The sequence below is a fragment of the Mastomys coucha genome, unplaced genomic scaffold (genome assembly GCF_008632895.1).
Source record: "Mastomys coucha isolate ucsf_1 unplaced genomic scaffold, UCSF_Mcou_1 pScaffold5, whole genome shotgun sequence".
NCBI classification, from domain to species: domain Eukaryota; kingdom Metazoa; phylum Chordata; class Mammalia; order Rodentia; family Muridae; genus Mastomys; species Mastomys coucha.
The window spans coordinates 41,265,269-41,277,242 of record NW_022196911.1 but is presented as its reverse complement, the minus strand read 5'-3'; the positions used below and the strand labels follow the sequence as shown (position 1 = coordinate 41,277,242).

Here is an 11,974-nt window from a genome sequence, read left to right as displayed (position 1 = left end):
TCAGGTAGCACTGTAAAACTCCCTGCCTGCATCCTGTGTTCAGATGTGATCCCCTAAGTACAACCACACCCAAGTCAAACTGTTTCTGGCCTTGGACAAGCTCTTAGGGCAGATCAACACTCTGGGTCCCTATACCTTCCACCTCCAATGCCCAGTAATTTGATGAATGTGGATTTCTGACTGTGACTGAAATCAATGCAACACATTGGATCCTGGGGGAGTGGTAGTAAAGGGAGGGTTCTGAGAGTATGGGCTCTGGGGTCAGTAATAAAGACTTCAGAGTGTGTTTACTTGACAAATGTCCTGATCTTCTATGCACACAGAGCAAATTCACTCCACTGGTCCCTCTCACACACTGGGATGCCACTCCTTGATCTGGAGACTGTGTCTTCCAAGATCTGTCCTCACTCAAGCAGGGAAGGCTGATGTATTTCTGAGAACCATTCATTTAGTTCACGTCTATGCCCTTACTCGAAGCCAGGCACATGGCAAAAAGCATACGAAATACAAAGGATGGTATTTCCTTAGCCCTTACTCGAGGGTTCAATGAGATGACTATCTTACGATTTTATCGCTGTGAAGAGACACCATGACCACAGCAACTTTTATAAAGGAAAACATTTAATTGCAGCTGGCTTACAGAGGTCTACTCCATTATTGTCATGGAGGGAAGCATGGCACACACAAGCAGGCACAGTGCTGGAGAGGTAGCTCAGAGTTTGACATCTAGACCCACAAGCATCAGGAAGAGACAGTGAGCCTGGCTTGAGCTTCTGAAACCTTAAAGCCTGCCCCCAGTGACATACTTCCTCTAACAAGGCCACACCTCCATTAATGCCTCGCCTTATGAGACTAGGGGGGCCATTTTCAATCAGACCTATACAGTAAAGCTCCTATGGTTATTAATAATCTTAGAATACCTCAAAACTGAGGCTGGAAGAAAATAGGTGTGGTGGTGAGAGACCAGCAGTATGAGCTGTCTCCATACAGGCCCAGGAAATCTTAAGTGCACACAAGCTGGCCTCCCTGCACCTACCCATTCAGCCAAGGACTCACACTAAGTCTCTCCCCTTCATTAAAGCACACCCCTAGTGAAGACAGGTGGTCACAGCGCATCTCAGCTGTCTCCTAAAGGCAATAGTGTAGAAGAATGTTCTAGAAACTAAGTGATTATTAAAGCCTTTGGTGATCCAAGATTTAATGAAGCCAGACCATCTGGAGCACAGGTACAAAGCAGGAAGCCCTCTCTACTGGCCATGGGAAACCCCAGGGTGTCACTGTGGCTCAGGTCATGGCCAACTGAGAAGACTGGTGGTCTGTGTGATACCTGAGACAATCACATGTCTTAAGTGGTCTAGGCAGTCCGAAACAGTTCACACACAAAAGAGCTGTCCAAACAGAGAGCATTTCCTAGTGACAATTTGTTTTAATTAAATACAAACAAGGAAAAACAAAACAAAACAAAAACAAAACAAAACAAGGCACCATGGCCCATTCAAGTATTTTGCATAGATGTACAAATATTGTAAACAATCAATAGGAGGACATGAGAGGAGAGGACTATTTCCTGTGAACAATCTCCCAAATCAAAAGAAAATTCACATTTGCCCTGGATCCCAGACATAGACGTACACGCAGCCATACAAGAGGACACTGGATACATGACTCTGGGGTACTGGGCTCGGATTCTACAGAACCTCTCCCTAGCAAGCTGCCCTAGGGATGGGGTACCTTTCCAGTTGGTGTTCCCTGGCCTGTGTGTGGAGTCCTCTGGGTCTGTCATTACACACATCTGACAAAACGACTAGCCTTCAATTTTAAGAATACAAGTCTCACCCCCACTTTGTCAAGTAAGCAAATGAACCGAGCCCAGGGGAGACGCTGAAGGACTGCTGCAGGGTGGGACGGCTGCCTTGCAGAGAGCACTAGGACCCTCCTGTCTACAGCTGCTTGGAGCAGGGGTAGAAAGGGGTTTTTCTTACTAGTGGAAGTCACCAAGACTAGAAGGAACAGAAAGCAAGCAGGGAGTTGCAGCTTGGAAGGGGGTTAGCCCAGGCTATGTCTCTTATAGAGATGGGGAGCTGAGGTTTACAGGTCAGGCATGGCTTTGCAGTTCTAAGGTTGGCAGGCAGCTTATCTAGCTTCTAAAAACATTTACAGCCTAGGCTGGCGGATGTAGCTCAGCTGTAGGGTGTTTGCCTATACACATATAAAGGTCTGTGTTTGAACTCAGGACCACATAAAGCATGGTAGCACATGCCTGCAGTCTGAGCACTCAGGAGTTCAGAGGTCATCCTTTGTTTTGGTTTTGGTTTTTAAAGTGAGTTAAAAGCCAATCTAGGATACATGAGGTCCTGTCTTAATTTTTGTTTTTGTAGAGGTTTTTTTTTTCCTCTGTGTCTCCCTGGCTGTCTTGGAATTTCCTTTTTAGACCAGGCTAACTTCAAATTCAAGAGATTCACCTGCCTCTGTTAGGACTAATGATGTACACCACTAAATCCAGCTACAAACCTTCCCTTAGCCCACCAGAGCCTTGGCTTTGATCTATTTCAACATCTTCTGATATCCCTCTTCAATGGCCGGGAACAGAGATGCCTTGAACAGTTATTTCTAGCCTTGCTCACATTCTATGCATAAGAAAAGGGCTTTTCAGTCTCGGATGCCCTCATAGACTTGGTGTAGGTAGACCAAAGTATTCTGTTACAACCTCCCCCGACTCCCCATGTGGTAATATTCTTTCATCTCCTAAGTGACAATCCTTTGGGACAAACCCTATCCTTGAAGTCTAGATACACCTGTATGGGACCCTTCACAATGCAGACGGGAAGGGATTCCTACCTGTGACAGCCTCGCTGGCCTTTGGAAACAAAGCCTAGAATGAAGGTGTACCTAGAGTAGCTGCCGACTTTTCTACCAAGTTAAAAAATATCCTGTCCTCTTACACGTCACAGTATAATGTTATGGGATGGAGGTGGTATCGAAGTAATGAAAAAGGAAAAAAATGGAAGTGATGCCAAAAAGCAAGGAAATGGGTCTTTTTCTGATATGGTTCAAGGGACAGAAAGCGGAGAGGGTTTCTAACTTTGTGGTGAGAGTCAGGATGACCTGTAGTCATTGGGTACTTGGTAAAGCGCACAAATGAGAAACTGATATAGGAGACGGACCAAGGCCTAAGTAAGCTTTTGGATCCCACTTAAGAATGTGAAAAGCGTAGTCACCCTGAAAAGGAGAAAGATGTTTTCCTGAGACCTTTAAACCCCAGGCCATGTATGCCATATTTTCCACTTGTCTACAGTCCCAAGACCTTCTGACTCTGTGAAGAGATATAAGGAGGCCTCGAGGTGGTAAATGGGGAGTCAAAAGCTTGCCTTTTCCTCTAGAGGGTTCCAAGAGCTAACAACTGCTTGCTGTGGGTGGTGGGAAGGCCCCTAGAGAATCCTCTGGAGTGCTATTAGCACCTTTCTGGGGGTGGAAGATGGCCTCTCAGAGGCCAGGCCCAGCAAATGTGTAACAACTGTTCTAAGTCGCGGAGCACCAAGCAAGAGGAGGTCCACCCAAGTCCCGTTCCCACCTTCTCAGCATTTGCCATGATGATCACCTAGAGGCAGTAACCAGGAGAGGATGCAGGTGCATGATAAAACCCTGGATGAGGAGAGTTTGGGGAACCCTGCCCAGATCTGGTTCACCATGGCTGCTGACAGCGATCTGTTCACAGAGTCAACAGTCCCACCTCAGAGCTGACCACTAGGGAGGGGCTGGTGCCCCTGTGTATGCAATACTAATAGCCAGGATTCCAAACATGTTAGTCCCCCTCAGTATAACTGTGGCTGTCCTGGAGAACCTTACTTACATATAGGTCAGAAATAAGGAGGAGATCCCTTATCCTGCCTAAGGCCATAAAGCACAAATGCATGCAGAGCTGTCTGCCTGCCTGCCTGCCTGTCTGTCTCATTGTCTCTGTCTCTCATACACACACACACACACACACACACACACACACACGCACACACACACGCACACACACAGTGTCTCTGTCTCTCATATACACACGCACGCACACAACGGCCACTCAGCTCAATGCTCTTGAGATCCAGTGCAGAAAGTCCAGTGGCTACCCCATGAGGCAGGATCCTGATTTGTAGGTCACTAGCATATAGTCATCGGCAAGTCAGGACTGCGTGGTTCACCACCAAAGCACCATAGGATAGGGAGGTTGGAAAAGGAGGAGAAGGTGACACATGGAACACTGGGGATAGATGACTGGGGATTCTAACTGTCCTTAGCAACCTTTGGCATCGTGGCTCAGAGGGGACACAGGTTGACCACTCCCCCCCTGCTGTCTAAGCTACTTACAAATAGTACCTGTCTGAGTCAGAGTGACCCGTGTAAATATGGGAGTGGGAATGTGAAGAGTGGCAGGGGAGAGGAGCATGGCTTATTGCATGCAGCCAGAGAGCCAGGAACAGGCACCTTGACCAAGTCCTGGGGGCAGGGATGCAGCAGTAGCTTCCTCAGTCCCTAAAAGCTAAGAGACGGTAAGGCCCAGCCTGGGTAGCCTGGGATCCCAGAGGGAAGTCAATAGTGAAGCTCTCATGTGTACCTGCCAGCATAGGACCCAGATGGATGCCTTCTCCAAGCTCCGTATAGGAGGACCCCAGCTCAAGACTTCCCTGAGCATCGCTGGTAGCTCTTGGCTAGTGGGCTGAGGGAGAATCTTCCCCACCCTCCTCCATATGTTTCCCTTTCCTACCCGGGCTGTATATTGCACAGGACAACACTTAGGAGCCCTCGGATATGAGTCCCCCTGGGCCTCAGGGGAAGCAGGAGGCGCTAGGGTAAGAAGGGAGATTCTGGGGATGAGGGGGTTCCAGAAGGCTACTGAAGCTTCAGGGTGGCTGAGCAGGCTTCTTTCTTCTGGACCTTCCATGGCATCCGGAGTCTTCAATTGAAACATGAAACTTCTAGACACTTCTAGATCTTGGAGCTAGTTATCCCTCCAACCCTCTGTGATCGGTACTCAGGAAGCTGGAAAGGAAAAGAAAGCCGTGACAACCTGAGGGCTGGCCAGCAGGACTGGGGGCAAGTGTCCTCTTGCTCTTAACAGCCAAGGGCAGGAGCGTGATTGTCAGAAGTCTGTCCCTGTGGCTGCTTTCCGGGGCCATCAGCCCTTGCAGTGAGAGCAATTGTGTGCCCACTCCCAAAGCTGGAAACTTAGCCCCTCTCCTCTTCCGTCAAGTTTCAGTACAATAGTTTCCCAGTGCTTCATGGGAATATGAGCTGGCAGCCAGCTGTTCTTGCTTCATCCCTTCTGACCCAACTCCCCAGACTAAGCTGAGGACACGGCAGCCAGAGAGAGACATTAAGGAAAGGGACAGATGTCGACAGACTTGTATAAACTAATGGCTTTGACCTTCATAGCAATGTCATGGAGCTGGTCCCTGCAGCCTCTGAGGCCTTTTTAAAAACTACCTTGAACCACCTTGCCGGTCAATCTTAAGTCTTCTAATCAAGACAAGGATTTACTCAAGGTGGCCTATCTGTTCAGGTGCCAACAAAGCCACCAGAGCTCAGGTTTCTGTGTGACGCCTTCATTCTCAAAGAAATTCAAACCTCCTTTTGCTCATGTAAGGTACAGCCAAACAGACCACCAAGCAAGGTTACATGTTCGTTTCTGCTTCTGTTCTAGAACCTCAGTTTGGACCATGAGACTTCATTCTCAGCCATACACTTCCCCTCTGGTCCTTCTGGGTACTTCTGTGCACTCACCTTTGGAACAGGCACTGCTGGAGGCCTAGGAGGCTGAGGACCTGTAGTAGGGGGCTGAAGCAGGGAGGCGCCTGCTGGCCTGGGAATGGTCCTTTGGCCCGGCACAGGATTTGCTGGGAGTGCCTTCTGAGGTGGTCGAGGCCTGGAGAAATCCTGGAGAGAGCAAGAAGTCTTACTTGAGGGGCTCCTTTCAAAAGAAAATATGCCTACTATCTTATGGATCACATCCAAAATAACTTACATACTGGATTGCCCCATTTTTAAAGTACTCGCCTGTGTATGGGTATATAATATAGTCACATGCTAAGAGAAAAATAAGTTTTGAAAAACAAGTTGGCTGTCTATTAAAACTAGAGCTATGGGCATGGCATGATAAGGCATACTTTTAGTTCCAGCATTCAGGAGGTAGAAGCAGGTGGGTCTGTGAATTCAAAACCCTGTCTCAAAATTTAAAAAAAAAAAGAAAAAGAAAAAGAAAAAAGAAAAGGTCTTTTCCTGATGTGAAAAATCCCACTTCCAGTTGACCATGTTAGAGACTGTTAGTACAGGAGCCAAAGGCTGGTTTGTAAGTATGTCCCTGTGCATACTTAAAAACCAGAAACTAGAAACTTCCAGAATGTCCACAGTGGGAGAAAAATGTAAGCTTGTCTAGTGACGTGGGCTACAGCATGCGCAAAGAGCCAAGCGTGGGGATCTGGGCTACTGAAGACAGCCAGCTTTGAGACAAGCTGACATGGGCCCAACTGAGAAGCATGGATACAAAGCAGACTACCACATCCCTGCCTAAGGCCAGCGGAGATGAGCGAAGTGGGTGGACATGATCTGGGAAGACAGATGAATGGTATATGTATGTGTGTGAGATAGAGAGAGAGAGGGAAACAGAAAGAGAGACAGAGAAACAGAGAGAGAGAGAGAATATGTGTACATGCATGTGTGGTGTGTGTGTGTGTGTGTGTGTGTGTGTGTGCGTGTGTACACGTACATGGGGCTCCCCTAAGCCTACTTTTACTTTAGTTTATTCCTCCTCATCTCTTTTATCCCTATTAACATAAATAATTTACCAGGCTTTTATTTTCTGTCTCTAGCCATCTCTGACTAGAACTGAAATAGAGGCGGGGAGGGGCACCTTTTCTATCTGATTCATGGAGACATCACAGGTTTGGGGAGCTCAGCAAGCAGGCAACTCAACCAGAAACGTAAGTAAATGAGCTAATCACATTTCCCAGAACAGATGCTCATTTCTGCACTACTTAAGTATTTTAGTATAAAGAATTATTGCTGTTGTTTTGAGCCAGAGTTTTTCTACATAGCATTGGCTACCTTGTAACTCACCATGTAGTTCAGGCTGGCCTTGAATTTACAGCAATCCAACTGCCTTGGCCTTCCAAGTGCTGGGATTAACAGCATGCACCACTACATGTGGCTAACTGTGTTATTTTTAATTATGTATATATGTGAGTTTATGCCCTATATGTTCAGGTGCCACAGAGTCCAGAAGATCCCATGGAACTCACTGATCTCAGTGCTGGGAACTGAACCTTGGTCCTCCCCAAGGGCAGCAGCAAGTGATCTTAACCACTGAGCTAACTCTGCAGCCCCACTACTCAATTTTTTAAAAACAAATATGTGCTTCTTTTGTAATTGGAAAAACAAAATGACAAAATCATGGCCTGTCCCTAAGCTGCTGGGACTTGAGAGAAGCCAGTTCCTTGACCTGCCTAAGAGGGGTGCTTGTGAGCTCCATGATGGGCGAGTTTGCAGGGGGCAGACACATTTGTGCAGAGTTGGTTTTCCTACACGATTGACTTCTCAGGGCAAAACCTGAAGCTCAGAAAGAAAAGTCGAAAATGCCTGAGACCAAAAAGCTGCTGCACACCCTTGAGCTTTCTCCCCTTTCCAGGAGGGGTGCTGGTCTGGGAGGGTACACAGTAAAGGATGGAACCCCGAGTGCAGAGAGCTCAGGTCTTCCAGGGAAAGACTGCGGGGTATAGGCGACAGTTGAGAAACTGCAGACTGAGCCACTGGCAGTCGTTATCTGGCTTGGAGCCTTATCAGAATGTCTGCTCTGGGCCTCCCAGCACCGGGCCTCCCAAAGAAGCCAGTCTAATACCAGAAGCTAATCCTTGGTGGGAAAATAAGAAGGGCCAAGACTTAAGAGTACAGAGGAGGATTTTATGACCTCCAGCACTCCAGGAAAACATGATGAGGATCTGCTACACTATGCCTCTACAAAGGCAGCAAGGCCAACTTTATCCAGTGAGTACATTCACATTCATTAGGCATACCTCCCTGAGCATGCTCAGTTTAAGGTCATTGTTTACAAAGAGAATAAGAGCTAGCCCATTTCAGGGCATGCATGGCTCAATGTCGTGGAGCAGTGTTTAAAGTGATTAGGTAGGAATGGGTCTGGGTATGCTCAGCTTGCACCATAAAGTTTCAGATGCAGTCCATCCCTCCCCTGTGTGGATTTGTATGTCTCATCCTGCCCCCCCCCCCAGGCACTCGCAAGAGGCAGTTTCACAGCACAGAACCCAAACTGATACCCTCTCTGTCTCATGCCCCAGGGACCATGCCAAACTTAAAGCTGACCCTGTGGTAGTTGTGAGCAGAGAAACTTGGCCCTGGGAAATCCTTTGAACCATACCAAGAGAAAGCAAACACAATCCGCTCTAGAGGCCAGTGCCCAAGAAATGTCCATGTCTTCACTAGGGAACCTATACCAGAGCATACATGCTGAGCGAACAAGCCACTGTGTTATAGCTCCAAGTTGTGAGTAGCAGCTACACAGAAGGAGACAGGCTAGACCCATCACCCCTGCAGAGGCCCACTCAGGCAAGCGAGGCATCATGGTGCACCCTTCAGGAAGACTCTTCAGGGAGTGGGAGCTAACTAGTAGGTACTTTGTAGGGCTGAATACAATGAGAGGGCCGCAGGGCACTAAGATCAGCCTTATGAGGTGAGAGAAGCCCCTCGGGAGGAGTGTTATCTAAGGTCACAACTGAGGGTGAATAGGAACAGACCAGGCAAAGGAATGTGTGTGTGTGTGTGTGTGTGTGTGTGTGTGTGTGTATGAGGAAAAACAGCATCTGCAATGACCTGAAGAGGACAGGATCTCGGGAAACTGAAAGAAGTTAATTTGGGGTATGAAGTGAGTGGAAATCAAATAGGAAAAAAGCATCATGTAGCTTAGGGAGGAGGAGGAGAAGAAGGAGGAGGAGAAGGAGGAGGAGGAGGAGGAGGAGGAGGAGGAAGAGGAGGAGGAGGAGGAGGATTAATAGTAGTAGTAACAGCAGCAGCAGCAACAGCAGTATTTTGGTTTTTCAAGACAGGGTTTCTTTGTATAGCCTTAGCTGTCCTGGAACTAGCTGTGTAGAACAGGCTAGCTTTGAACACAGAGATCCGCCTGCCTCTACTCCTGAGCACTGAGATTAAAGTTGTGCACTCCTACCACCTGGCTGAGAACGTACTTCTAAGTCTTTATCGCTAAACCTCTGGAAGCCCACTAGGTTCACCAGAACAAAGGATGATCAAATCTAATCAGTGCATCAAGCCCTCATTGCTGGTGGTCTGATATGGGCGATGTCTGCAGCCTAGGGTCTCGGAAAACCTACTTACCTGGGACGGTAGGCAGTTAGGTGCAGGGGGCATGGGCCGGCTTGGGGGAGGCCTCCTGGCTGACTCTTTTCTTTCTATTGGAATTCCACCTTCTGGGGAGCTCCTAGGAGCCCTGTTCAGATGTGCTGGCAATGGTGCAGGTGGGGATTCAACTCGCAGGTAGTCTGGAGGGGGCCTGGGAGGAGGGTGGGAGGGCTTCCGGAGCGTTTCAGGGGTGTTAGTCACCTGTGTGGAGGAGACAAAGAACATCTGAGGTAAGGAATCCTCTGTGTGTGTGTGTCTCAAGGAGGTGACCAGAGCCTCATCTGCAGGCAGAACAGACACGTGGACCTTCAGATTCCAGGCTCCAGAGCCTGAGATGGCTTTCGTTACCAATCCTGAGGGCACACATAAGCACTTAAGAAAGCCTAACAGGAGCCAAGCAGTGGTGGCGCATGCCTTTAATCCCAGCACTTGGGAGGCAGAGGCAGGCAGATTTCTGAGTTCGAGGCCAGCCTGGTCTACAGAGTGAGTTCCAGGACAGCCAGGGCTACACAGAGAAACCCTGTCTTGGAAAAACCAAAAAAACAAAACAAAACAAAACAAAACAAAACAAAAAGCCTAACAGGGATTAAGGGAAATCAATCAAGTTCAATGGTGCAAAGCCCTTACCTTTCGCTTGCCCTGAGGTGTCTGCAACTTGAAAGTTGGGTTGGCATGGCCAGTTCCACCATTTTGAGACACCCTGAAAGGACAACTAGAAACAAGGGATAGGGGATAGGGGGAAGGGAGATGTTCAATGGTGTGTGTGTGTGGACTACGCAAATCCAACCCAGGCCAGTGAACAAATCTAATTAACCCTCCTCGAGAGAAAGTGGGATAATCCTCTCAAACCCATCTCCTAAATAATAAGCACACACATATGGCTAGTGGAGATGCCCAAGGAAGGGCTTCTGCCTGGCACAAAACGGGCCTCTCCCTCTTCAATAAGGAGACTGAGTATCACTAGCTATCATGTACCCCGAACCCACCAGCATGGACACAGAAGGATGCAGGGCAGAAAAGAAAAATCCCTTCTCATGCAAGTACATTTAACAGAACTCTAGAGAACATGCCCCATCAATATCTCAATGAATTAATCATTTGTCTTCTTGGGTTAATGTCTAGTTATCTCTGGGACTGATTGAGCTTGTCATCCCTCTCTGTCGCTTCAGCTTCCTGCCCTTTAAAAATAAGATGTAAGTTTAACCAGGCAGGAGACGGTAAATAGATTTTATGTCATACCCCAATTTGAACTGACTAAGGGCTTTCTACTGGAAAGAATTGGAGTTAATGACCAGGCTCAGTAGAAATCACTTATACTATGACCTAACAGTGTCGGCCACGGTGACTGAGCAGGACCAAAGGGGTGAGGGTGGCATGTTCCCTGCCTTCACCATCCCAGAATTAGACCCATCACCACCAACCTTTCCACCAGGGCTGGGCACAGCACCCTGTCCCACCTGAACCGATGCCGCAGCTTGAAAGGGAGAGCAGAGGGCTTGCCCAGTTTGTGGCTCTGTCTGTAGCAGTGACATAATAGCACCAGGACTGCCAACACAAAGAGGGCTGTAAAGACCCCTGCGATCACCGGACCCACACCTGCCAGAAGTCAGCACAAGGGAGAGAATTAAAGGCCATTCAGGCTACAGTAAAATGACAAGAGCCTCCGTTCCCCTTCAGATACTTGATTACCGTTTTATTTGTACGACTTATTTTAAACAAACACAAATACAAATGTAACGTGGACATTATCTTCTGTTGGGGCCCTAATGCTAGCTGAAAGAGCCAGGCCCACAGGCTTCTAAAGACAGGCCCACAGTCATTTCTGCTCAGCTGCAGAGATTCCTCCCAAAGCAGTTCAGACTCTGTCCGTCATTCACCATGAGCTTCCAACTAATGGATTTTCATCAAGTCAGCCAGTGACACAATTTTCCTGGACACAGATCAATGGCCAGAAAATACTGGCTCAGATGTCTTAGGACTAGAGCTCTCACCCTGGACCCTCAGTCTCACCACTGGGTCCAAAGCCATCTCAACAGTTCCTGAGTCATAAATGTAAAAATACACAGTGCGCCTGTGTCAATGAAGCTCCCCTTTGCTCTATTCATGTTCACGACACAGTCAGGCTCTTCCTTCTTGTCTGTTGTCATTTTGTTACAGCACAGACTGGCCTCAAAGTTGCAGCAATTCTCCTGCCTCAGTCTCCTTAGTGCTGGGATTACAGGTACGCAACTACTACATCCAGTTTTTAGCCTTATATTTATTTAAGTACTTTTGCCATTATTCAAAGACAAAAATCTAGAAACCACAGGGGTCAAGTCCTCCCCTAAGAACTATAAAACTTGTCTGTTTTCCCATTTCTTAACCTTTATTTAACAAAAAGCAAAATAACCAATACAATGTACCCCAGGATTGTGATTATTTCAAGTCTCCCTAAAAGGACTAATTACTAGTTACTCCCCCAAGTAATTGTGACTATCCAATGACCTACCCCAACACTTACCATCCTCTCTCTCTCTCTTTCTCTCTCTCTCCCTCCCTCCCTCCCTCCCTCCCTCCTTCCCTCCCTTCC

At 47.8% G+C, this 11,974-nt stretch overlaps 1 protein-coding gene and 1 long non-coding RNA gene across 3 annotated transcripts in view; one reads left to right on the top strand and one right to left on the bottom strand.

The window, feature by feature from the left end:
* Window positions 1–1,406: 1,406 nt before the first annotated feature.
* Adam19 (ADAM metallopeptidase domain 19) overlaps window positions 1,407–11,974 on the bottom strand; it is a 90,877-nt gene continuing 80,309 nt past the window's right edge. The window contains exons 19-23 of one of the 2 annotated variants that reach the window (XM_031354779.1): window positions 10,827–11,001; window positions 10,033–10,117; window positions 9,382–9,606; window positions 5,767–5,919; window positions 1,407–5,025 (exon numbers count right to left, since the gene is read on the bottom strand). In XM_031354779.1, coding sequence (XP_031210639.1) covers window positions 4,972–5,025; window positions 5,767–5,919; window positions 9,382–9,606; window positions 10,033–10,117; window positions 10,827–11,001 — 692 coding nt within the window. In that variant the 3' untranslated portion in view covers window positions 1,407–4,971. The remainder of the gene's footprint in view (window positions 5,026–5,766; window positions 5,920–9,381; window positions 9,607–10,032; window positions 10,118–10,826; window positions 11,002–11,974) is intronic. The other variant, XM_031354780.1, reaches the window with a different exon arrangement.
* LOC116079087 overlaps window positions 6,665–11,974 on the top strand; it is a 15,110-nt gene continuing 9,800 nt past the window's right edge. Inside the window, exon 1 of the long non-coding RNA XR_004113750.1 lies at window positions 6,665–6,962. This is a non-coding gene — a long non-coding RNA (uncharacterized LOC116079087). The remainder of the gene's footprint in view (window positions 6,963–11,974) is intronic.